The sequence below is a fragment of the Stylophora pistillata genome, chromosome 3, assembly GCF_964205215.1.
Source record: "Stylophora pistillata chromosome 3, jaStyPist1.2, whole genome shotgun sequence".
Taxonomy (NCBI): Eukaryota; Metazoa; Cnidaria; class Anthozoa; order Scleractinia; family Pocilloporidae; genus Stylophora; species Stylophora pistillata.
This window is the reverse complement of record NC_142521.1, coordinates 3,835,861-3,860,911: the sequence shown is the minus strand read 5'-3', so window position 1 is coordinate 3,860,911 and position 25,051 is coordinate 3,835,861. Positions and strand designations below refer to the sequence as shown.

Here is a 25,051-nt window from a genome sequence, read left to right as displayed (position 1 = left end):
AACTATTTTATCTGTCGGGGACTGTCGGGTCACTACTTGCTATTAATGTCTTGATACAGTATATGATACCGTATATGAAGTAAATACCAATCCAAGATGGCGGTCTGTGTTGCTGTCATAGGAAAAGAGGTAAATATTTGTCCTTTTTAAGTTTAGAAACCATTTTGAGCTTTTTCCTCAGTACAATTTTTGTTTAAATAACGTTTCAGAACTATCCACTGTATCTTCGGACCGTCTCTCCGGAAGAAGAATTGAAATTTCACTACACAGTTCATACCTCGTTAGATGTTGTCGAAGAAAAAGGTGGATGATTTCAGAATAATAGCTGTATATATTACAACAAAGCTAGGATGCACTAATAGAAAAATTCCTGGTTATTTATGTAAGGATTTTTTTTTCTGATAGCATACGTAAACATGATCATAGTTATAATCTATCGTAGAATTTTAAAATTAATATATTCCGTTCGCATTTTTTTTTCTTCCTAGCCTGACTAGCACAGTGCATGTATACCAAACTTTTCGTAAATTCATGGAACTTTTGTAATGTCATTCAAAGAAATAAATCATCTGCTTGCCCGTAAATATTCTACGCTGCCAAGTGTTACCACAAGTCTCGGGTTATTTTTTGCTCGTTGTTGTATTTCAAGCAAGATATCGCTTTTAACAAATTTATTTCATTGTTCAGTTTCAAACATCGTCCTTCTAAATTTTGGTCTCTCATCATTCATGGTTAGTCGTGGGTAGCCTCAGAAGCCTGGCCCAAAAATGATATGTATTTGATATGTTGCATTCTTAGTGTCCTCCCTAACTAAAAGTTCCAATGATCCCCGAGAACTGTACCTTGGTTTGTTATATCCTACTGAAGACTATAAAGTGTATCCTTTTAAACCTTCTTCCGAATATATGGTTAAGATCTGTTGCAGAAACATTGTAGAGGCAAAGTTTTACAGTTCAGCTGCAAAGGAAGCCTATATTCCAAAAAGAAATTTTACTGCTTTAAAACAAGAATATTTCATTGTCTCGCATAAGTCAGGTCCAAAGAAGTTTTGCCTTTACATCACAAATTTTCCTCATGGAACATATGTTTCAAAGTTGAGCTACCACAACAAAAAAAACAAAGTTACTGCATCATTTTCTTTTAGTTTAGCCATGCCTCAATATTCTCATCAATAATGTATTTTTAACAGATTTTGAATAATTTTGCAGTTTTTGTCTTGTCTTATGGGAAACTTCTGTATGAAGTCTTTAAAAAAGTGAGTTAGCATGTGTGGCAGATTTCCAGTTTACTGTACAAAGGTGGTTATTCCATATATGTTTTAACTGAACAATCTTTGACTGAGATGACAGGTATGGCTATGTTACAAACTCCAAAATCAAGTTTGTGATTGTAGTTGAGTCTGCAAATACTGCACTAAGGGACAATGAGATAAGGACGGTAAGCTGTTGTACCTGTTACAAATTGTTCAGTGTATTTCCTTATTTACTCTGTATCAAGTTTCTATCTGATGCATATTGTAGTTTACAGCAACAAATTATTTTTTCAATATTTGTATGTGTTTGTACTGTTCTCTTAAAATTACCATTTTAAACAATATTTTTCTCTCAGGGCAAGCTTATTCTTCAAATTGTGACCCTATTTCAGTCCTAAACAGGCTATTTTTCACACTGGTTTTTCTAATCTGGGCCCCATTTCTTGAAATTCCTTGTAACTGAATTGGGCCCAAAGTAATATTTTGACACCTGTCTGTTAGGAATAATAGTATGGTTCTTGGCTCAAAAATGAGCTCAATCTGTTTTGCTTCTTGATATATATCAATTGTTTGAAGCACAAAAACTGGCTGTCAATACCTGAATCTTGAATGAAACAAAGCAAAACAACAATTGCCTTTTCAGGCAAGTTAAAGTGCACCTAAACCAAAGAATTTTTTTTCGCTTAACGAAATAAGCGTATTTTTTGGAGTATTTCTGTGCAAACATTTTTTTATTTGCTCAAATCTTCAATTGTCTGTGCCCAGTCAAAATACGGAAAATCGGCCGCCATCTTGCCCCACGGCCGAGTTTAAAGAGGAATGGCTCTAGCGGGTAATGTGACGGCAAATCGAGAACATGAAAGTCTGCATTTCACACATTTTCGCTTGTTTGGGAAGGTTGTAGTCGATTTTGTCCGAAAATATGCCGACTAAGTGTGTTGTAGGAGGATGTAGCAATGTGTGAAATTTGCAAGAGGGTATCACGCTTCATACATTCCTCATACAACACTCCTGGTCTGCATATTTCGGACAATATCGACCACAACCTTCCCAAACAAGTGAAAATGTGTGAAAAGCAGACTTAAGTGTTTTTGATTTGACGTCACATTATCCACTAGAGCCATTCCTCTTTAAAATAGGTCGTGGGTCAAGATGGGGGCCGATTTTCCGTATTTTGACTAGGCACAGAAAATTTAAGATTTAAGCAAATTAAAAAATTTTTGCACAGAAATACTCCAAAAAATAAGCTTATTTCGTTTAGCAAAAAAAAATTTTTGGGTTTAGGTGCACTTTAAGTTTCTGGGTCTTTTGAGAAATGGATACAGGCCCCTAAATTTATCTCTGTGTTCATACCTGGATTCTTAATATTCAAGTTATATTTTGTTTGTGCATGTATTTCACTGAAGCATTATCAGGCTTCACATCAGTGCCTTAGTCAAGAACTGGTAAAATTCACCCAAAAATTTGGCTTGGTAAATTGTGGTTACTTATTCATTTGGAGAATGAAAGACAAATGAATTTAATGTGTGCTCTCAAGGTTCCATGAAACCATATCCAGTGTAACACAAACTCTAAGAGTGTTTTCAGACCCAAAGGGGTCCAAAGTCATAGGGGGCTGTATCGCATAAAAATTTATTTTATTGAGGAAAAAAAATGTTTTTAGTGGTACCCTTGTGGTTATAGATGGCATTTCCAAGAGTTTTCTGCTTTAACATTGGTTGCAAGTATTGAAAATAAAATTGTTCTATGAAAACACCTTCCCCTTGGAAAGTTGACTCAAATTATCAATCGAATAAATTCTCAGTCACAGCCTCCTCAAATTTTCACCTTGTCATTCTCATTTCTACTCTTTTACTGGATGGCATTAAGAGACAGAAAGAAACAAGTAATCTCTTCATCTATTTTTCTCATGATGTTTTGATTTTTTTACTACTGCCAGATGTTTCGAAAACTTCATGTAGCATATACAGATATGTTCTGCAATCCTTTTTACAACCCTGGAGAAAATATAACATCAAGGTGAGCAAAGCAAAAGCTTCTAACTCAAAGGAAGGAACTAGATTCAAATGTTTGTTACACTCAGTCTGTTCTTTCATATCAAGGATTTCTCCTTTTAAGTTTTAAAGGATTCTGAAAACAGTCCATAACACTTTGGAAAGTGGCTTACACTACTCATCTTTCATTTAGAGGTCATCAAAGTAGTTCTGTCTGTCAATTGCTTTTCAGATCATATCTTATTCCTAACGCTAACACTTTTTTTCAGGCGTTTTGAAGAGGCAATTGTAAAAATGATGAAAGAAGATTGATCAACAGAAGTGCTTACTGCACTATGAACTTACATTACTTCTTCAGTACTGCTTAGCTGTTTGTGGATGCTCTTAAGCAGGTTACAGCATTGCAGAGTATGGTACTATTGGGAACAAATTGACACATTAGAAAAATGATGATGGACATCTCAAGCAGTCATGTTGACTTCGTGTCAAAATGCAATCTCGTTGATTTTCACGTTTACTTTTATATAGATTTTGAAAATTGGAAACAAGTGGAAACTTAAGAAAAAGGCCTGGTGTCCAATGTTTGAGCATGTCACTTGGCTACCACAACCTTACAAAATGGTCTTTGTAAACATACAGTAGTTGATAAAAGATGAAAAGTAAACAGTATACCCTTGACAGTTCAAGATGTTTTCCAGTTAATTTGAATGCAAAATGCACGAGAAAAACAGGGCAATTTTGTTTTCTAGTGCACTGAACGTACATTTAGAGGTCTGGGTCCATTCTCCCTACTCTTCTTGATACATTTTGGTACTGACAAGGAGAATTTGGTTTACAATCAAAAGCTCCTTAGGTTTGGCAATCATCTCCTTTTATTCTCGTGGTCTTTGTGAACAATTAAGTAGTATTACACTAATGAGAAATTACATGCTGGTCACTCAGGGTTGGACCCAACACAATCTAAACTTTCAGGACCTTTTTCTCTAACCAAAAGTATATCTGCTGTCAAGTTGACCAATTGTTGGTAGATTACTTGCAATGAACTGAAAACCCACCCTGGCTTGGTACAGTACCAACAAAAAGAACAGAAACATCCAACAAGAAGAACAACAAAAAGAACAGAAACATCTGGTACATTTTTACAAAATTTTTTATTGATGTTTTCTTGCAACGCTGAATGCCTGTTAGTCCAATACATTTACTAATACACAACAACAACACAAAAAGTGTGTATCTGTATTTTTTCACCCTATCTCTCTCTCTCTCTTGTTCCTCAGTCACTCAGTGTTTCCTTAGTTCTTCTTTTTTCAGTCTTAAAACAGCTCATGGTCTTTTTTTTTCTTCTTCTCATAAAGTTTTTCATTCTCAAAAAATTTTTTGTCTTCTTTTTTAAACCTATTTTTTTTTAACACCACAGTCTGTCTTAATTGAAAGAGCTTTTCAAGTCACTATACCTACTCTGGAATATATCCATTAGGTAAGAAGGCTGAGCAAGGCTCTCATTTTAACCAATTAGCAGCTTCACGGAGTGGTCCCTTGATAATTGCCAAGAAACCTGTGAAGACAAAAACAGCTGAACTTTGTCAAAGTATGCAAAAAAAAAAAGAGTAATGCAGAGCATATAAAAAACAATCACTTAAAATAGATTGTAGGGGTCAGTGATGTCTTTGGAAAGTTGTTAATACGGAGAATACCAGTATGCCCTTCCACGGCCCCTGTAAGAGAAAAAAAAAATTTCTCAGAGAAACAGAAGAATTTTTCCTTAGACTAGTCTTAAGCTATATGTGACTTACTTGTCCAACTGAAATTCCCTGTTTATCCCAACAATCACACAGAGGTTTAGATAAAGCCTGCATTTTAAGACTCATGAGATGGCTTAAACCTAAATCATTCACTTTTAACTGATGGCTACACATTTCTTACAGACCATACATTTCTATTTGCCAGGTGGGTAATTGTTTCATAGAATTTGATGTTATTTCTGAGCAATAATTGCTTTCTTTTCTACAACTATACACTGATCACTCTGGAAAGTAAAAAGGTTATACCAGAGCTCAAGTGAAACCATCACTGACCTAAACATTGCTCTACCCCTAGGCCTGGGCATGTAATTTGAATAAGGATTGTACAATCCTCCTCTGAAGCCACGTCCTCTTCCCCTTCCCCTTGGTGTTCCTCTGTCTGTTGTGCTGATACCAGGGCGATTTGTTCTTTTAGGATTTACCTTGGATAACAAAATGACAGAATTTCAACCAATTCAAACTTCATCAAAATCAAACTTTCCAACAAAGCCAGGATTTACTTGTAAATCTGATAGTATACCTTTATCTGTCTTCCTTTGAACAAGGAATCATCCATGGTTACTGCATTTTCTACACTCTCCTTGTCAGAAAATTCAATATAGGCAAACCTAGCAGCAAGTAAAATAACTGTCAGTATTTAGAGGTCTTGTGACTAAAACACTGGCCAAAATAGAAGCTCAAACCCTACTCCTGTTGTTAAGCTCTATTTTTGACCAAGAACTATTTGTCTCAGTTCTGCTCTACAGAAAAAAATCACATGGGCAAAATGGGAAACTTGAACAGTTGCTTTTGGGAGGGGGGTTACCTTCAAAAAGACTACCATCCCTTCCCCTCAGAGTGGCATTGTTACTTGTGTAATGCTTCAGAAAGCATAGTAATCGCTTGCACATGTACATCAGTCTTGTATGCAAGCTTAACAACATTTGATGGCAATGATCATAGCGCACATCCACAAAAACATTACAAACCCTTTAGGGTGTCCAGTGAATTTGTCACAAAGAATTGTGACTCTGTTAACGGAGCCACATCCATGAAAATGCTGCTCTAATTCCTCAGCTGTTGCAGAATAATCAACCTGACCAAAAAAAAAGAAAAAAGGATGAAAAGGATTCTGTAAGAATTCTTAAATTATTTATGGTAAAGAACAGGTGCAGTAGTTATAAATACAAACAAATCTGAATGTCCTTATGAATTTCTCACACTTCTGTGCTAATTTCAGTTTCTATTAAAAGATGAGAAACAGTGATTGTAATACAGATGTTCTGTTACATGTTGGTGACAGCATGGAAATAGCATTGAATTAAGTCCATGTAAGGTTAACAATCGGGTTGATACACATTCAGAGCATCCCTCTTAATTTCAGCATCATTACAGCGTTACTTACATTCCCCACATAAACTGATCTTGCATCAATTTCACCTTTTTCTTCGATTGTTTTTGGGACTTCAGAAAAAAAAAGAGATAATATTTACTAAAGAAGAACAAGTCAGACAGATGAGGAAAATGCAATATGAATGTAGCTGAGAACCCACATGCACTAGGTTGGAAAAATAAAGCTCAAAATTCATTATCCTTCCTGTTCTCATTGGACTGATAGAGTTCTTCTCATCATAGCAATTAACTCTTCTTTGACAACAATATTAACCCTTTCACTCCCAATGGTGACCAAGGCAGAATTTCTCCTTACAATATCAATACAATATCAAGCAAACAAGAAATGAGAATGGAGAAAAATATCAATTGGGGATTATTAGTTGATTCAAATTCTCTGTACAAACATTATATGAATAATAAAGGCTGATAGTTTCGAAAGAAACTGTTTGGGGCTGCATCGGTGGGAGTAACGAAATAATTTGGATATATCAACAAAGTTGAAATGGTAAATTGGCCACCGTAACAATTACAAAAGCTGACATTTCGAGCGTTAGCCCTTCGTCGGAGCGAATAGAGGAATTGTGGGTTGTGTGTGCTTTTAAAGGCAGAAAATGGAGCTACATGATTGGTGGGAACCACAATTCCTCTATTCGCTTCGACGAAGGGCTAACGCTCGAAACGTCAGCTTTGTAATCGTTACGGTGGCCAATTTACCATTTCAACTTTGTTGATATATCCAAATTAATATATGAATTATACTGCAACCAGTTGGGAGAATTATTAGTCTTGCCAGTAAAGGGGTTAAAGGATAATATGTTAACCTCAAAAAGTTATTTCAGATAAACACCTTTAACCACTCATAACTGTTTTAAGAAGGTTGGTGGAAGGTGGGGGAAAGCAAAATCTTACTTAATCTTACATGTTGATTGTCCTGCTGTGGGACTCATAATGGATTCTTCAACTTGTTTCTGCATCTCTTTTAACTTTTCTGCTTCTTCTTCCATCTCCTTCACTCTTGCTTTAATAGCTTCAAGTTCCTTCAATGTACCACCACATATAATTTATAAAATAACTTAAGAATCTAAAGTTACCAGGTATGCATTCCAATACAGCTAACAAGGCTTACATAGAGGTGTTGCTTTCAACAGTCCATTTAAAATTTTGCCCGAGTGTGATTGGTTTAAACACTTCACAAGACTAAAAATAGTATTTTGAAGTAACACATGTACTCGTCTGAGAGGTAATTTAACACTATCCTACTAAGTAAGTCAGTTCCTCTAAATTTAATTTAATTCAATTTGTACATTGTCTCACAACTAAAAACAAAGCTCAGTAGCGAAAGCCAAAAAATGGCGGTGACCCTTTCAGCTCAATGAATAAAAGATATCGTGAGCAACACCATGCAATGCAAACTTCAAGGTTACCGGATCTTCCAATGAGTCATCTACTGTAGGATCCACTCCCGCAATATCTCCCAAAACGGCATCGTCGTCCTTTGATGTGTGGAGAGCTGCGTCTAGCAAGCTATCTTGAGCGGTTTCATCTAAATCCGCCATTTCTTTGAGAAAATACCTAACTAAATAGCAGTAGAGTTATTTTAAGACCAACTATGCAATGTTTCGAATACTGGAGACGTTAATGAAGCCCGATGCAGACGGATGGCGCTCAACACGCAGCAAATCCTAACCTTTAGCGTTCCAAAATCCAAGATGGCGATTACGGCTTCGTCACATGACTATACCAATAGTTACCTCGTCATATATGATATCGTATAGTTTCTACTTGAATCAAGTTACGGGGAAGTTACATTATAAGTTACCATGAAGTGTGTTCCTGGTCGTGTTTCAGAAGTTGAAAGTTTGAATTTTCCAATTATCCGATTTAAACGACTCTCTTTCTTACTACCTCGTTCGGTTATCCAACATTGAGTGTTTTGAGCGTTTCAAATGACATAGGAAGGAGTTAAAAAGCGGAGAAAGAGGAACTGGTTGTCTGTAGCGCGCAAAAATCATGTTTGTAGCTCGCGAAATTCCTGCAGAACACAAAGATTTAATTCACGATGTGTCGTATGATTACCACGGAAGAAGAATGGCTACTTGTTCCAGTGATCAAAGTGTTAAGGTCAGAATCTGATAAATTACCATTAACAACAATGTTTACTCCGTATGATGCACGATCCTTCGCAGTAGGTAGCACTATTTCTGCAATAGCGAAAATCAGACCTGAAAAAAATCAGGCCTGTACGGGATTCCAACCGCTGACCTCTGCGATACTAGTGCAGCGCTCTACCAATTGAGCTAACAAGCCAACTGGGAGCAGGCCGTTAATGTGATTCGTAATAAACCCGTTATGATAAATCAGATACAATGAATATATGAAGTTCATATATTCATTGTATCTGATTTATCATCACGGGTTTATTACGAATCAACTTAACGGCCTGCTCCCAGTTGGCTTGTTAGCTCAATTGGTAGAGTGCTGCACTAGTATCACAGGGGTCAGTGGTTCGAATCCCGTACAGGCCAGATTTTTTTCAGGTCTGATTTTCGCTATTGCATAAATAGTGCTATCTACTGCGAAGGATCGTGCATCATGCGGATTTAATACCGCAGTTCAAAATATATGAACTTCATATATTCATTGTATCTGATTTATTATCACGGATTTATTACGAATCAACTTAATGGCCTGCTTCCAGTTGGCTTGTTAGCTCAATTGGTAGAGCGCTGCACTAGTATCGCAGGGGTCAGCGGTTTGAATCCCATACAGGCCTGATTTTTTTCAGGTCTGATTCTCTCTATTGCATAAATAGTGCTATCTACTGCGAAGGATTGTGTATCATACGTGACTACATACAGTTACTTGAGATCAATGGACAAATAAAAGATGTGGACTTATGTTAATAATATTTAACAATTATTCACCGAAGGCGAGGTGAATATCATCGAATAATCCCCGAGACAAAGTCAAGGGGATTATTCGACAATATTCTCCGAACCTGAGGCGAATAATTGTTTTAGTATAATTTCAAAGCTGAACAACAGAGGAATTTCTAAAATCATAACATTTTAGTAACATTTATTAACATTTTAGTTTAACATTTTATATAAACCGCGTGGAGCGGTTTATATAGCGTCATATAAGGAACCGCTCGACCAATCAAATTGCTGGAAACTCTTTGCTCAGCCCCGGAATTATACTAATAAATGATACAAAACAGTAAATTGCTGATTTGTAAAAGTTATTAAGTACTTCATGCTGTGACTTCTTTGTTCAGTCAGGGATTAATTAGACACGGGGTAGCCATCACTAGGTCAAGGTTTAAGTCCTGGTCTGAGTCATTGAGTTTTTGTCTTGTGCAAGATAGTTTAATTTCACTCAGGGCTCTACACTAACTTCTCAACTTACTAGCCAAATGGCTAGGGACATCTTTGATGTTATGACAATTTCAGTTTGTTTGCTAGCCAAACTGGCTGGTGAAAATCAAACACCACTAGCAAAACTGAATTTCTACTAGTCTGTGGCTAGTGGGCTACTGTTAGTGTCAAGACCTGTTCACTGCTGCCTGATTAGCTCAGGCTGTAGAGTGCTGGACTGCTGTTTCGGTGATGGAAGGTTCAAGCCTGACCAAACCAACACTTGGGATCTCAAATTAATCAAGATGATGTTACTCCTCCTGGTTAGCTCAATTGGTTAGAGCGCTGGATTGTGTTGTATAGGAGGTCGAGGGTTCGAGTCCCGGCCGGACCAATACTCATGGTATTAAAGTAACTGAGGAGAATTTGCTACCTTTCTACAACATCAATGAAATGGATAGACATTCTAGTCTTCTCGGATAAGGATGAATAAATGGAGGTCCTGTCTCCTGCAGGGTTTGGTGTAGGAGACTTTAATTTCCCACACACGAGATTACTGTGTGATGGACGTCCTCCCCTGGGGTGGGAGGTGTAGGGGGAAAAGGTGAGGTCACTACATGGACTAAAAGCGGCTGCCAGAGGCGCCTGATAATGCTGACATCCGATCTCAACCTTAGTAACACTGTAGACCTTAGCAATTCAGCCTATGCTGCTATTAAGGTATTGAATCATTCACTTTCACTTTCACTAAATAAATATCATTGTATAGGTTTGGGATCTTGGAGAGGATGGTCAGTGGCATTGTACAGCAAGTTGGAAGGTACTGAACAATATATTTGGAAATAATACTATGTCTTCTGTCACTACATTGGAGCATTCTTGATTTGATGCAACTAGTAGCTTTTTTTTAGAGAGTTGGAAATTAGAACCATGCCTGGCTGAGGTGGGGAATTTGAACTAGAAGTGCCAACTCTTTCCAGAGGAATACAAGTGTTATATCTTAAAATATGGAGGTGTTTATGGAAAATAGTTCACTTTTCCAAGCAAATGTCTACAAGGTTTCAGTGTCTAGGTTTTAAAGCTTAGTCAATGTGTAGAAAGTCACAGTCACTGATTTTGCCTTTTTACAAAAAATTGGGTGGGGCATTTGAACACAATTTTTGCCTTGGATTGTGGGAATTTGAACAAACCAATCCTCAAATATCCAGGTGGTTGCTGGCAGGGGGCAGGGGGGATGCGAAGCTTTGAATTAATAGAGGCTTTATTGACATGAAGATTAGATTTTCCTTCTGCCTTCCCTGTGTCTTCATGAATAGTAATTGAAAGTTCTCATTTCCCAGACCCACTCTGGCTCAGTATGGAAAGTAACTTGGGCACATCCAGAATTTGGCCAGGTGCTAGCTTCATGTTCCTTTGACAGGACCGCTGCAGTATGGGAAGAACAAGGTAAAACAAACTACCTCTGTCACCTGTAACAGTATTGTGATGTTATATTTGGGAATTATGACTGAGATATTGAGAGCTATATGTGAACGATCCTTCGCAGTAAAGCACTATTTGAGCAATAGTGAAAATCAGACCTGAAAAAAATTTCAGGCCTGTACGGGATTCGAACCACTGACCTCTGCGATACTAGTGCAGCGCTCTACCAATTGAGCTAACAAGCCAACTGGGAGCAGGCCATCAAATTAATTCGACATAAACCCGTAGATGATAAATCAAACAACAACAAACAAACATATGAAACATATGTATGAACTGCAGTTATGAGACGTATATGTGAACGATCCTTCGCAGTAAAGCACTATTTGAGCAATAGTGAAAATCAGACTTGAAAAAAATTTCAGGCCTGTACGGGATTCGAACCACTGACCTCTGCGATACTAGTGCAGCACTCTACCAATTGAGCTAACAAGCCAACTGGGAGCAGGCCATCAAATTAATTCGACATAAACCCGTAGATGATAAATCAAACAACAACAAACATATGAAACATATGTATGAACTGCGGTTATGAGACGTATATGTGAACGATCCTTCGCAGTAAAGCACTATTTGAGCAATAGTGAAAATCAGACCTGAAAAAAATTTCAGGCCTGTACGGGATTCGAACCACTGTGAAAATCAGACCTGAAAAAAATTTCAGGCCTGTACGGGATTCAAACCACTGACCTCTGCGATACTAGTGCAGCGCTCTACCAATTGAGCTAACAAGCCAACTGGGAGCAGGCCATCAAATTAATTCGACATAAACCCGTAGATGATAAATCAAACAACAACAAACATATGAAACATATGTATGAACTGCGGTTATGAGACGTATATGTGAACGATCCTTCGCAGTAAAGCACTATTTGAGCAATAGTGAAAATCAGACCTGAAAAAAATTTCAGGCCTGTACGGGATTCGAACCAATGTGAAAATCAGACCTGAAAAAAATTTCAGGCCTGTACGGGATTCGAACCACTGACCTCTGCGATACTAGTGCAGCGCTCTACCAATTGAGCTAACAAGCCAACTGGGAGCAGGCCATCAAATTAATTCGACATAAACCCGTAGATGATAAATCAAACAACAACAAACATATGAAACATATGTATGAACTGCGGTTATGAGACGTATATGTGAACGATCCTTCGCAGTAAAGCAAATTTTTTTTTTTTCAGGTCTGATTTTCACTATTGCTCAAATAGTGCTTTACTGCGAAGGATCGTTCACATATACGTCTCATAACCGCAGTTCATACATATGTTTCATATGTTTGTTGTTGTTTGATTTATCATCTACGGGTTTATGTCGAATTAATTTGATGGCCTGCTCCCAGTTGGCTTGTTAGCTCAATTGGTAGAGCGCTGCACTAGTATCGCAGAGGTCAGTGGTTCGAATCCCGTACAGGCCTGAAATTTTTTTCAGGTCTGATTTTCACTATTGCTCAAATAGTGCTTTACTGCGAAGGATCGTTCACATATACGTCTCATAACCGCAGTTCATACATATGTTTCATATGTTTGTTGTTGTTTGATTTATCATCTACGGGTTTATGTCGAATTAATTTGATGGCCTGCTCCCAGTTGGCTTGTTAGCTCAATTGGTAGAGCGCTGCACTAGTATCGCAGAGGTCAGTGGTTCGAATCCCGTACAGGCCTGAAATTTTTTTCAAGTCTGATTTTCACTATTGCTCAAATAGTGCTTTACTGCGAAGGATCGTTCACATATACGTCTCATAACCGCAGTTCATACATATGTTTCATATGTTTGTTTGTTGTTGTTTGATTTATCATCTACGGGTTTATGTCGAATTAATTTGATGGCCTGCTCCCAGTTGGCTTGTTAGCTCAATTGGTAGAGCGCTGCACTAGTATCGCAGAGGTCAGTGGTTCGAATCCCGTACAGGCCTGAAATTTTTTTTCAGGTCTGATTTTCACTATTGCTCAAATAGTGCTTTACTGCGAAGGATCGTTCACATATACATATTGAGAGCTATAGGTTTGAAATTATTTTCAAACATTCAGTGTGTTGCCAGGAGCAAATTTTAAAATTATTGCTTCAGTGAAGACAGGGGATAATTCAAATCAACACAATTGAGTGTGCATTTACAACTGAAGAAAGTATCATGGTCATGGAAACATTTTTAGTTACTTAATTATCACACGTGGCCCAATTGGGATGTAAAGAGTAAGATCAAAATTTAAATATTTTTAATCATTGTAAAACCAATGAAAATATACCCTATCAATAGTATAAAATATAAGAGAAACAGAGCAATGTGAAGAAAATCATTATCAGGTGACATTCTGTTGGATTTTTTATTTTATTGGAGTTGTGTTATCTCTGGTGTTTTACTCATAACTATTGAAAGCTATCTATTAAAAAAAGTTACATCACATGTTGTTGCATTAACGGACCAACTTGAATATCATTTATTTTATAGATTATATCATGTCAAGAAATTTTGAAACATATAATTTTAATTCAGTTGTAGGGTCTGGTGATGGCATATCACAAGGGCAAAGTCATTGGGTAAGAACTATAAAACAAGTTTTATGGTATTCCCTTGGATAAATGCCAGGGGGCTTATTTAGATTTTTGGCTAAAAGGAGTGGTGCTCATTGGAGGGAGGGCGCTTAATCAAAGCTGGGAACCTGTTCTGACCCTGCTGAAGTTAAAGCTTAAAAAGGAATAGAAACAGGTTTTGCTTGTGCATGTATCCTAACTATTTAAGAAAGTGAGGGAGGCAGGAAAGTGGGGGTGCTTTTCAAGGGGGGTGCATGTTTGACATTATGGTCCCACCCCAGGATAGATGCTTTCTTAATGACTTTTACATGACATAGCATGGAATCTTATTTCATGGATTAGCTCTTCTATTTTGGTGATTTAAGTGAGTACGGATAATACATATTGACACTTTATTGACACTTTATTGCCACAAGAAAAATCTAATTCTACAGACCAAGTATTGTGGCAGCAAGATCTGTGAAAATAAAAAGTCATAAAATTCATGCAACACAGTGTCATTATTTTTCTTTATTTAGGAACATTTACTTAATAAAATAATGTAACATACCATCCATATTTTCAGGTGAAAAGGACCTCCCTCGTTGATAGTAGAACCTCTGTAACAGATGTCAAGTTTGCTCCGAAACATTTAGGACTACAGTTGGTAGGTTATGACACTAGTGAATAAACAAGTGAAGAATCAAATGTATAAAAGTAATCCTTGCAGTAAAGAACACTACTTATGTAGTAGTGGAAATAAGGCCTGAAAAAAATTCAGACCTGTGCTGGATTTGAACCTATGACCTCTGTGATACCGGTGCAGTGCTCTACCAACTGAGCTAACAAGTGAGTGAAGAATCAGTTTCAAAATAATGTTGCATGGCTTTATACCTATGGTGTAATTTAAAAAGTTTGCAACAGACAAAGTAACTGTTTGTGTGGTCTCTCCAATGAAAAATTCAATGTCTCAAAGGACCCTTGACTATATTTATCTTTTGTCTAAATAAGTGAAGTTCATTCTAAAGTTTGTTTCTTAACTAGTCTTGAATCTCCTTGAAACTTACCTTGAAGTGTAAAGTTTGTGATTGCACAAAATGGATCTGCTGTTGCTATTTTGTTTTGTGTAGGCCACATGTTCCAAGGATGGCACTGTTAGAATTTATGAAGCCCCTGATATTATGAATTTAAGCCAGTGGCAGCTACAAGTAAGTGGCAACTTGGACTGTTTGCATCTTCTTTATTTGTTAGTTTTGTCATCAGTAGACAGTTTTAGCAACAAGAATGTTGGTTTCACTTTTAAAAACGGTATCAGCATAAAGGATGGAATTGTTTAGTTTTATTACACTAAATATTATTGATAGTATTTCTTTGGCTTCTTAATGAGAGGTCTCATTGTTGGAGTTCTTGGAGGTCTACTTTATATAATTTCTTTACATGGAAAAATCATATGTTGCACATTCAGTTTTTTATTATTCAGTAGAACCTCATTGCCTTGGTTTATTCAGTAGAACCCCATTGAAATGGTTTGAGTGAGTGGGGGTTTCAATTTGTGGGATTGGTGTTGAATTTCAACTATCCTGTAAATAACTGATAAGGAATCCTACTTTTACCATTGCACAATCAAGAGTCAATTTCACTCATTTTGTTTGTTTTATAAGAGCTTTTACAAGATGTAGTGTTTATTTCTATTGGATAGATACCTTAGTTATTACATAATCTGAATTCCATTGGTTACCACACCTTAACCCCAAACACATGATTATCCATATATTTATCTTAAGTTCATCAGTATTCTAATAAAGTAGTTGTGTAGAGCACTTGGTCTGAGCACATGTTACCCTATAGTAGTATACATCAAACCCTAATACACAACACAAGAGCGGTTAGTTTGGAAAGTTTAGGCTAGCTAAATGTATTGCATATTGAATGGTATCACATTGATATCAATTAAAATTGAAGGTTGGGAGGTGTCAATCAGCTGTGTTCTGACACTTAATTTAAGTGTTTATCAACCAACATTTTTACTTGAAGTTCAAGGTATCAAGATAAATCTGAGCCAAGGGAAATTGAATTAGTTCAAGTTAACAGGGAGCTATAGCTACCTGATGGTAAATGACTGAAAAAATGGGCTCAAATCCAAGGACAAATTTAAATCATGTCTTGTTTGAGTTAGTGGGTGTTCAAGTTAACCAGGTTTGAGTCAGCAGGGTTCTAAAGTATTTACTGCATTGACAATATGTATCCTAGTCAGTGAAATCACAAAGTGATACATGATTAAACTATATCATTCTTCTTGCAGAATGAGATCTCACACAAACTGAGTTGTAGCTGTGTGTCATGGAACTTATCAAGGTACAAGAAATGAATTGTTATGATCCGAGCCATGTTCATATAAGAAATGTTGGGTGCCTGAAGGTTCTTGCTTCCAAATTCTGGGGTGAAAGTTTGTTAAAATCAATGAAAGATTTCAAAGATAGTCTGTTATGGCACCAGGGCTTTGCCATATTATTTCAAAAGGGAAAACTTTGTGGTTCAAATAGCATTGACCTGATCATAAAATTCCTAGTCTGGTCTTCACGCATATTTGTATGATTGGGAATCTAGCATCTTCTCCTTATATGTTACTCTGTGTTTTTTTTTTTTTTTTTTTTTTAATTAAAAAAATTATTCTAGCTGAAAGTCACTGTTATGGGACAAAGGATTTAAAAACTTAACACTGAAGCAAAATGTCTCTGTCAAGAAAATAATGTGTGTATTGGAAACTGATCAGCAGTGCAGCGTCCTTTATTCTTATATTGTGCTGCGTATAAGTGATTCTAATTCTAACTTGTTTAGAGTACATCCACCAATGTTAGCGGTAGGCAGTAATGATTCTAACACCAGTGCTGGAGGAAAAGTTCAAATACATGAATACAATGAAGCAAGCAGGTGTGTCTGTGATAATATCCCTTCTAGAGTCATTACCATTTTGCCAGCATCACAGAATAAGGATTCTGACATCAGCTTTCTTCTGGGAATATTTTCTACATGGAAACTACTTTTTGTGTTATTCAGTGTACAATTATTTATTTTTGAGTCTGTCAGTTACTAAATTCTGTCACTCAGTAATAGTCAGCCTGGGCAAAAATATGGTTTGGGCCCAACTCATAGTGATTCTAGCTCAAGCAGCTAGACAAGGATTAAAGTGACTTTGAGAAGGGCCCAAAACATGGTTATGCCCAAGAACATGAACTCTTTCACTATTAGTATGACGCTGGAGGGCACTGAAAAAATCAAAACCAAAAAAAAAAAGTGATAACAAAACAGTCTAAACAATTGTGCAAGCAGGCTAAGCTTGTATATCTATTTTAGCCCCCAAAATGCAACACAATGTCTGACCAGGTAATAATAACAATTACTATAAACCCTTTGGGCAAATGTTTTTACTTTCGAATGCATTAAATTTCTAGTGTGAAATTGAATGTTTTTCTGACTCCAAACCTACAGAAAGTGGCACAGAGTAGAAACACTTATGGCAATAACAGATGCTGTTCACGATGTGGCTTTTGCTCCAAATTTAGGAAGGTAAATCATCTTTCCTTTCTTTGATTGAAATACTCTGACAAGCTCCCTATCTAGTGCTTCAATTTTCTATTTTAGACCCACCCTTCTCAATAAACCAATCCTCCTTTGGTAGACAAAAATGTCAAAAGTGAAAACATAGGTCTGGAAGAAACAGTATGCTGTAGTGTTGCTGTGCAAATCTTTATCTGTCAAGAACAACCAGGAAAAAAATGTCAAATGCCCTTGAAAGCTGAGTGAAAGTTTGAAAAAAGCCATAATGATAATTATTCATAATCTGTTTCAGATTTCAGAAGCTCTCTTAAGGCCCATTTAAACGGTTTCAACATTTGACCAGCATTCGTTCGACAAAAGTTGAACGGATGTTGGGCACCTGTTGGAAGCAAAAACAAAGTTGTGTGGGGGCCATTCAAATGGTTTTCAACATTGTGCCAACAAACGAACCAACATTTTCGGGAAATTTAATTGACTGTGAGGAACTAAGAACTAGAAACCAGACTCTCTCCAGACACCATATTGACTTTTGCACCCTGATATGAGCAGGTGTGTGTTCAATTGTTTCATGACAGAGTGTTCAAACAGCTTCAACACTATTCAACATTTTTGAGAACAAAAGAAAAGTTGAATCAATATATCGATGTTGAATGAAAGTTTAAAATAATTTAAACTTGATTCAACAAGCTTTCGACACTTTTTCGTTTTCAACAATGTTGGACGACCTGTCTAAAGGCAATGAACAAATTGTTGAATGCATGTTGAAGCAAATGTTGAAACCGTTTAAACGGGCCTTTATCTGAAAGGTTCCCCACCTTAAGCCTTCATATTTAATGATTTCTCTAACTTGAGAGCATTTTGGTAATGCACAGATTAGGAAATGGTGATATATGCGAAAAAATGCTATTTACAGCAGGAAATTTGTGACATCTTGAACAAGATTACATCAATGAAATATCTTGAATCAAAGATTTCAGACCATTGTTTTTTTGTTTTTGTTGGCAAATGCTCATTTTAGGTCTTATCATCTTTTGGCCATTGCTTCAAAGGATGTTCGTATTATGATGCTCAAACCTTACAGGTGAGATCATTAGTGCAAAAATTGTAAACATTCTGAAGGGCTCATCTTTTCATGATACTCTCACTGGTAATTCAACTCTTGTCAATAGCAATTTTTGTTTTTCATTTTGCAAACCAACAGAGAGCAAGGAACTGGAGCAGGAGCAAGTTTGGCCAAACTTGATATCAGTCTGGCAGCACAGTTTAATGATCATGACTCCCAAGTAAGATTTCAAATACATAAATCAGTAATTAGAAGTTTATGATCAGTTAAAATATGCACTTTTTACCAACAGCTCAATTAAACTGTTAAATTTCCTGTAGGTTTGGAGAGTTGAGTGGAATATAACTGGCACAATTCTGGCTTCCTCTGGAGATGATGGCTGTGTACGTTTATGGAAAGGTAAAGTGATAAAAAAAGGAGTTTGTTTTCCTAAATCATTTTTTGTTTAAATTAGAATTTGGATGTACTAGGATTTGAGTGAAACATTTTCAACACTGATTCTAAGCAATCGCTTATTACCAAGCCAAACTGAATACAGAAGGGAGCAGTTTGACCTGAAATTTGCAGGACTACTTGGACATTAACTTTTTTAGCAGAGCCACACATTATGAAGGCTAATCAGCCTTAAATCTTATCCAATCCTTTTTCCTATCAGCTAACTATCTTAACAACTGGAAGTGTATAACAGTTTTACGTGGAGATGGCATCTCAGGTTCCATGCCTGGCCCTAGTATGAGTGGTCCAATCATGAATGGGCAGGATCCAAAACCAGGTCTTGCTGCATTCAAGACACAGACTACATGGTACACATCATAACACAGTACTCTCTGCTTACCATGGACACCTTTTGTAAATGCTGATCAGAATACATTGTGATCAACACCATCAGCAATTAACGCAAGTAACAAAGAATTAACTGAGATATGAGCTAATCAGACATCTTGGGGGTAAACTTCAGTATTTACAATTACTAGTTACATGTGGAAGAAAAAACTAGTGAAAGAGCTTCTGAACATTTGATTTTTTTTTTCTCTCTCTAAGAATAAGAGAACAGTTCTAGCTCTAGATTTATGAAGGGTAGATATCACTGTCACTGTGGATAGGGCAGTAAGTCTTCCTAACACCTACTGGCTGGATACCAATTATCCCTTAATTAACGGTTGTCTGCCCTTTAAACAACTGGGCCCTGGTAAACTTATAACTTGAAGCAGATGCCTCTCAATATGGATAGATTTTAGGATATAGATGAAGGAAAAATTTCATATAGAAGAGAAGGGTGTTGAACTTTGTCCTGTTGAATGAACCAAAATTTCCAGGAGGGAGCTTTTCCAGGGGAGGGGTGCAGGGAGGAGATTCGCAGCTTATTGATAAACTTCACGGCTATATAAAATCTGCTGTCGTTTATGTATTCTCAGTAGTTTTACATTATGGTATTCAGTGCCTAGTCAGTAGCCTTCTCTTTGTTGTTTGCTTCAAAAATTTGCTTTAATCACCTGTCAATTACTTGCCTACTAGCAGTGTACCCCCTTCTAAGAAAAATGCTGGATCCACTCCTGCGAATGGGTACAAAATCTTATCATTGCATATTCAGTGAATTAAAATTAATTCCTAATATATGTTTATGGAAGAGTCAGATCAACAGAAAAAATGTTAATCACAATCAGGTATGATTTCTTTTGGTATTGTGCTAATCTACAAGTATTTGTTCCATACACAAATTATTGTTAATTAATTCTACTCTTTAGGAAGCACTTAGTAGGCTTAAATATGTAGAAGTAGTTGACTTTGGTTGGTTAATCATTTCTTCTTGATAAGTGTATCAGTGCAGTGTGCCCATTCGCAGTACTGATTGTGATTAATTCTTGCTGAGGTCCTTTTGACCAATTTATCAAGGAAAACGGTTTCATTCGGAATTGTGAAAGCTGTACAGTAGTGTTTTAAGGATACCTAGTACCTAACCATTCTTTTATTTTCCTTTGAGGAACATACCTATCTTGGTAAATAAAATATTATATGTTTAAACACTTAGTTAGAGTGTTTATAGGCAGGCAAACTGCCTCAGTCTATAGAATTGATGCAGCTAAATTGAGTCACACCTCACATAAAAAAAACATTATGCCTTTTCAAGTCATTAGTAACAAACAGAAAATTTTCACCTCCACAAAAAAAACAATTATTTTTTCAGACAAAAAAAATAAATTCAAGAATAATATTACCACATTCTTGATGTCTAGAAGACACTGACATTTGTCCTTGGTAGGTTTACTGGTGAATTCGTGTTTCTCTTCAAATTATTCAAAAGTCACACACACAGCAAAAAACTAAATGAATCCATTCAACTGCTTAGAGCTAAATTCAATCCAGACTTAAAATACAATGTAAGTCCTGTCTCACAATCAAAATTACTGAGGACTTCACATAAGTTACAAATCACAAAAAAATAAAATTTGGAGTCAACTTAGTTTCATAGCAAAAGCATTTGATCCACTGAGGCTTGAATCAAACAAAAAACAAGACCCTTAAGTGTTTTTTTTCCCAATGTAACCAAGGAAAAACATTAATATTCTTTTTAAAACTAAATCTAAAAATCTCAAAGCAGACAAATCCAATGAAAAGGTTTAACTTCTACTAATCAAGAACGAATACTGATACTTTTCCAAGATAAAATATAAAAATTCTATGTTTCATATCTGGACATAGTCCGTGACAGACTAATTTAAAATAAAACTGTATTTTAGGGAGGCCATATATCCTTGTGAGTTGTGACCCAAAAGAAAAAATGCTATCATAATTGTACTGAATTTAATTTTCATGCACTGCTTATGTCTTAATGCTTAAGCACACTGCAGATATTGTCTTTCTCTGTGACTACAATTTCTTGTTAAAATGTTGCAATGTACTTCTTCAGTGATGCTGTGATTGGGAGTGATTCCAGATCTTCCCCTTTTGTAACACATTTCTTGATGTTTTCACAACACAAATCAAGAAGTGGTGGCACTAGAACAAGAAAAGTATGTTAGATTACAACCATAGTGGTAAGCCACACCATTCTGTATTGAGCACTTGATTGTTTCCCCCTTAACTACTGTAATTTTCAACCTTATCCAGCAGTCATGGTCATCCTTAATTGCATCCCATCAGTCTCATGCTAATTGATCTGTGTAACCTGTTGCATGGACAACATTCTGTCACAAATAGTTTAAACTGAAATTTTCCCCATGACATGAGAGGCAATGCAAGCAGCTTGCCTTGACAGTTATCAAGAGTGTTTAGCTCTCTATAGTATCATCACTGTGTCAGGCATTGTGGCACATTCTGCACCTGAAAGTATTGGTGGGGTTAAATGTATTTTGGCTCGTCATATGCTTGCATAGTGGCATGACCAATCACACTGTTCGTTGCTATATGATAATAATAATAATAATACTTTAATTTTATGTTCTTGGGCATTAATTTGCTTTGTGCCCTTTTCAGAGTCATTCTAACTCTTGCCTTAGCAGCTGAAGCTAAAATCACTCTAAGTTGGGCCCAAAACATGTTACTGTCCATGAACATAAACTCTGCTGTTTTATTATATGTGTAAGTTCAAATGTTTTTGAAATAAAAGCTAGCGCTAAGAAGTCATGACGTTTCGACCTCTCTGAGGTCATTTTCAAGGGAGTAAGTTTTCCAAATCAGCATAAATATGTTGAAGCAAGTTGAAGACGATAAAATGTGGCCAACGCTCAAATATGTGAAAGTGTAAACAATATACAATGGAAGAGAATTAAAGAATAAAATAATTGTAGCACGAATTGTTCTAGACAAATAGTTTGGCACAAATTGAATGGCACTGTTTGTTTAGCGTTGGTTTCAGTTCTTTGATAAAAAAATTTCAAAAACAAGGCAGTCAAATTTGTTCTGACACTTCCTTAAGATTCGAAAATTCTGTGTGATGTCTTTTGGCTCCAAGAGGTGGTGTATGATTGCCGATCCTTTGTGTTCTTCAATTCATTGGTGTAAGTGTCGGCACGTGTAGCCGACACAGCCTGCATCACACAGGCCACACTGAAATGAATACACCACGCATTGTTGACTCACAAGAGGCTGTTTGTCTTTCCTGACCCTAATTTCATTCTTGATCTTTTTACTTGTATAAACTGGGCTAATATCTACGTTGATCTTCTGACTGAGGTCAGCCAACTGTTTCCGTACGATGTTTGCAGATTTCTGGTCCATGTAGGGCAACACGATTCTGAGTGGAGCTTCTCTGTTATCAGTGAATCGACATTCAACAAGTCTCATCCCTCTATTGATTTCACAATGGAACTCCAAGAAAATGGTAGGCTTCCCTTTCTCGGAATGGATGTTATCAGGAATGGTTGCTGCCTAGACACCATGGTCTACAGAAAACCAAAGGACAGAGCGCATTTGCTATGCAATCACAGTCACGTTGACTCTAGATACAAACGGTCACTGCTGATCACCATACTAAACCGTGCGTTCCAACTCTCGTCTACATGGAAGTTTTTTCATGAGGAATGTGAACACCTTATAGAGATCTTTTCCGACTGCGCTATCCTGACGACCTTGTGCAGTCAACCATTCGCAGATTTGTTGAATCAAAAGTGTCTGAGGATTCACATACCCAACTGACTGATAAAAGAGAAGTCCCAGTCAGAATCATGTTGCCCTACAAGGACCAAAAATCTGCAAATGTGGTACGAAAACAGTTGGCTGACCTCAGTCAAAAGATCAATGTAGATATTAGCCCAGTTTACACAAGTAAAACAATCAAGAATGAAATTAGGGTCAGGGAAGACAAACCGCCTCTTGTGAGTCAACAATGCGTGGTGTATTCATTTCAGTGTGGCCTGTGTGATGCAGGCCATGTCGGCTACACGTGCTGACACTAATACACCAACGAATTGAAGAACACAAAGGATCGGCAATTGGACACCACCTCAGGGATCAGCACAACTTGGAGCCAAAAGACATCACACAGAATTTTCAAATCTTAAGGAAGTGTCAGAACAAATTTGACTGCCTTGTTTTTGAAATGTTTTTTATCAAAGAACTGAAACCAACGCTAAATAAACAGTGTGATTCAATTCACGCCAAACTATTTGTTTAGAACAATTATAGCTATGATTATTTTATTATTTTATTCTCTTCCATTGTATATTGTTTACACTTTTTCGCATATTTTAGCATTGGCACATTTTATCGTCTTCAACTTGCTTCAACATATTTATGCTGATTTGGAAAACTTACTCGCTTGAAAGTGACCTCAGAGAGGTCGAAACGTCGTGACTTCTTTGCGCTAACTTTTATTTCAAAGTCGATTTCTAAGAAACTACTTATTAAGTTCAAATGTACAAGACATAAATGCCAGGATTGTGATCATGCAACCTTGAAACAACTGGAGCTAGGTGGAGAGAGCTGACAGAGACTTGCTTCATTAAGATGGCACAATTATTCTGAAAGGTTTATTTCTTTATCTTTATTTATTCCTTTATCTTTGTTGTCTATTAATAGCTGTACTTGACTCGCTAAACTTAGCCCACTGTGAATAATTAAGATCTACAAAACTTAATTTTTAAGCCGTTAGTGACTAAACTAGCTGTAAATCACTTACAATCATGTAAAACCACATTCAGAAAATAAATTTAAGAAATAAAAATCGTAATATATAATTTTCCAAGACATTACTGAGGATGCCCTTTGTTGCTTTGTGTATTTCTCAATTCACGAAACCCCTAGGTATGACATACCCGTAGTTCCAAAGTGAAGGGGAGGATAAGGGCTATGGAGACAATGGGCAGGAAGAAGCAAACATTCGTAAATCATTCAGCAGTACCATTTAGTATTACATAATAAAAGACTGAAGTCGAAGGTGTAAGACACAAGTGAGAAGGATAAAAGAACTGGGGAATTCTCATCCCCTTGCTGCGCCCTTCCCGCATTCACAAAGTATCCCTGGGGGCAATAGAGGTTACCTTTTCCCCTACCCTTGCAAAGGTATTGTTTATACTTTGCTAACCTCCACACTGAATGATTTGAACTCGTTTTGTTGTTCCGTACACGTCTACAGCCACATAAAGATCCCTGTCAACGGGTACATCTAAGGCGCAGGGACCAAATTTTATACCATTTACGAAGAAGTACAGTTCCCCTGTCGGACTGACTTTCACCCCAATTCGCGAGCCAACATCTGTGGGTTTTAATTTCCCTTCTCTCGCTTTTTTACCACAAAACACGGGGTTATCGTCTTTATCTCCTGCCTCTTGCCGTTGAAAATTGTGGCCACCGTAATCTTTCAGTTGTTCATCTCCAAGAGGCTTTTGCATCGTTGATTTGATTGCATAAACCCATGTACGCCCCATTTGGGCCATGTCAGGTAGAAGATACGGCGGAACACTTTTAATTGAAGATGGATTGTGAGTTGTGATCCCACAACGGACATGACCTGACCAGTCCTTTTCCTGTTCTTCTATCTCAAAAAGGAACGTTTCACCGAATGCTAAGGGGCGATGACTAAATACAACCGCGTTCGCGAAGCTTTTGACTCTGGTGGCGGATGTCTTCGACGGTGACAGCCGAACATGAGTTCCATGTCTGTCGTGAAATCGCATCATTTTTGCAAATAACTTTGGATACCTCTTGCTAACATGCCAGCA

The 25,051-nt window shown here is 36.9% G+C and overlaps 4 protein-coding genes and 1 pseudogene across 5 annotated transcripts; 3 read left to right on the top strand and 2 right to left on the bottom strand.

Moving 5' to 3' along the window:
- LOC111325733 (trafficking protein particle complex subunit 2-like protein) lies at window positions 1-3,932 on the top strand. The gene is made up of 6 exons (XM_022929605.2): window positions 1-129; window positions 210-303; window positions 799-877; window positions 1,350-1,437; window positions 3,192-3,271; window positions 3,516-3,932. Exons 1-6 carry the CDS (start codon window positions 97-99, stop codon window positions 3,556-3,558), a joined length of 417 nt encoding a protein of 138 aa, XP_022785340.1. The 5' UTR covers window positions 1-96; the 3' UTR covers window positions 3,559-3,932.
- A 446-nt stretch (window positions 3,933-4,378) lies between these two features.
- On the bottom strand, window positions 4,379-8,164 carry LOC111325732 (polyadenylate-binding protein 2-B). Its single transcript, XM_088753928.1, has 8 exons — window positions 8,110-8,164; window positions 7,847-7,998; window positions 7,342-7,459; window positions 6,433-6,491; window positions 6,017-6,123; window positions 5,569-5,656; window positions 5,322-5,470; window positions 4,379-4,961 (listed from the first exon to the last, which is right to left on the bottom strand). Exons 2-8 carry the CDS (start codon window positions 7,976-7,978, stop codon window positions 4,925-4,927), a joined length of 690 nt encoding a protein of 229 aa, XP_088610054.1. The 5' UTR covers window positions 7,979-7,998; window positions 8,110-8,164; the 3' UTR covers window positions 4,379-4,924.
- Window positions 8,165-8,225: 61 nt separating this feature from the next.
- LOC111325730 (nucleoporin SEH1) lies at window positions 8,226-20,414 on the top strand. Of its 2 annotated transcripts, XM_022929600.2 has the most exons (13): window positions 8,226-8,543; window positions 10,548-10,598; window positions 11,119-11,224; window positions 13,755-13,798; window positions 14,358-14,438; window positions 14,902-14,979; window positions 16,074-16,126; window positions 16,610-16,702; window positions 17,261-17,338; window positions 18,348-18,410; window positions 18,531-18,612; window positions 18,713-18,791; window positions 19,048-20,414. In XM_022929600.2, the coding sequence occupies exons 1-13, from the start codon at window positions 8,433-8,435 to the stop codon at window positions 19,206-19,208; spliced, it is 1,080 nt and encodes a 359-aa protein (XP_022785335.2). In that variant the 5' UTR covers window positions 8,226-8,432; the 3' UTR covers window positions 19,209-20,414. The 2 variants fall into 2 exon arrangements, 1 of the variants encoding a protein (XP_022785335.2); XR_002694366.2 differs by lacking the exon at window positions 18,531-18,612 and having other exon boundaries at window positions 8,254-8,543; window positions 19,048-19,186.
- Window positions 20,339-25,009, bottom strand: LOC111325731 (neuralized-like protein 2). The gene is made up of 2 exons (XM_022929601.2): window positions 24,415-25,009; window positions 20,339-21,389 (listed from the first exon to the last, which is right to left on the bottom strand). The coding sequence occupies exons 1-2, from the start codon at window positions 25,007-25,009 to the stop codon at window positions 21,274-21,276; spliced, it is 711 nt and encodes a 236-aa protein (XP_022785336.2). The 3' UTR covers window positions 20,339-21,273.
- On the top strand, window positions 22,556-24,079 carry LOC148734154 (uncharacterized; annotated as a pseudogene).
- Window positions 25,010-25,051: the final 42 nt, after the last annotated feature.

Coding starts and splice junctions, on each gene's coding strand:
- LOC111325731 (XM_022929601.2), bottom strand. CDS start 25,009: ATGATGCGATTTCACGACAGACATGGAACTCATGTTCGGCTGTCACCG. Junction 21,390..24,414: donor TCAAATCATTCAGTGTGGAG/GTTAGCAAAGTA, acceptor TTCTTGTTCTAG/TGCCACCACTTCTTGATTTG.
- LOC111325732 (XM_088753928.1), bottom strand. CDS start 7,978: ATGGCGGATTTAGATGAAACCGCTCAAGATAGCTTGCTAGACGCAGCT. Junction 5,657..6,016: donor TTCACTGGACACCCTAAAGG/GTTTGTAATGTT, acceptor ACTTGCTGCTAG/GTTTGCCTATATTGAATTTT. Junction 4,962..5,321: donor AGGGGTAGAGCAATGTTTAG/GTCAGTGATGGT, acceptor TTTCTCTTACAG/GGGCCGTGGAAGGGCATACT.
- LOC111325730 (XM_022929600.2), top strand. CDS start 8,433: ATGTTTGTAGCTCGCGAAATTCCTGCAGAACACAAAGATTTAATTCAC. Junction 14,980..16,073: donor TAAGCCAGTGGCAGCTACAA/GTAAGTGGCAAC, acceptor TTCTTCTTGCAG/AATGAGATCTCACACAAACT. Junction 18,792..19,047: donor CTGTGTACGTTTATGGAAAG/GTAAAGTGATAA, acceptor TTTTCCTATCAG/CTAACTATCTTAACAACTGG.
- LOC111325733 (XM_022929605.2), top strand. CDS start 97: ATGGCGGTCTGTGTTGCTGTCATAGGAAAAGAG. Junction 130..209: donor TTGCTGTCATAGGAAAAGAG/GTAAATATTTGT, acceptor ATAACGTTTCAG/AACTATCCACTGTATCTTCG. Junction 1,438..3,191: donor GGGACAATGAGATAAGGACG/GTAAGCTGTTGT, acceptor TACTACTGCCAG/ATGTTTCGAAAACTTCATGT.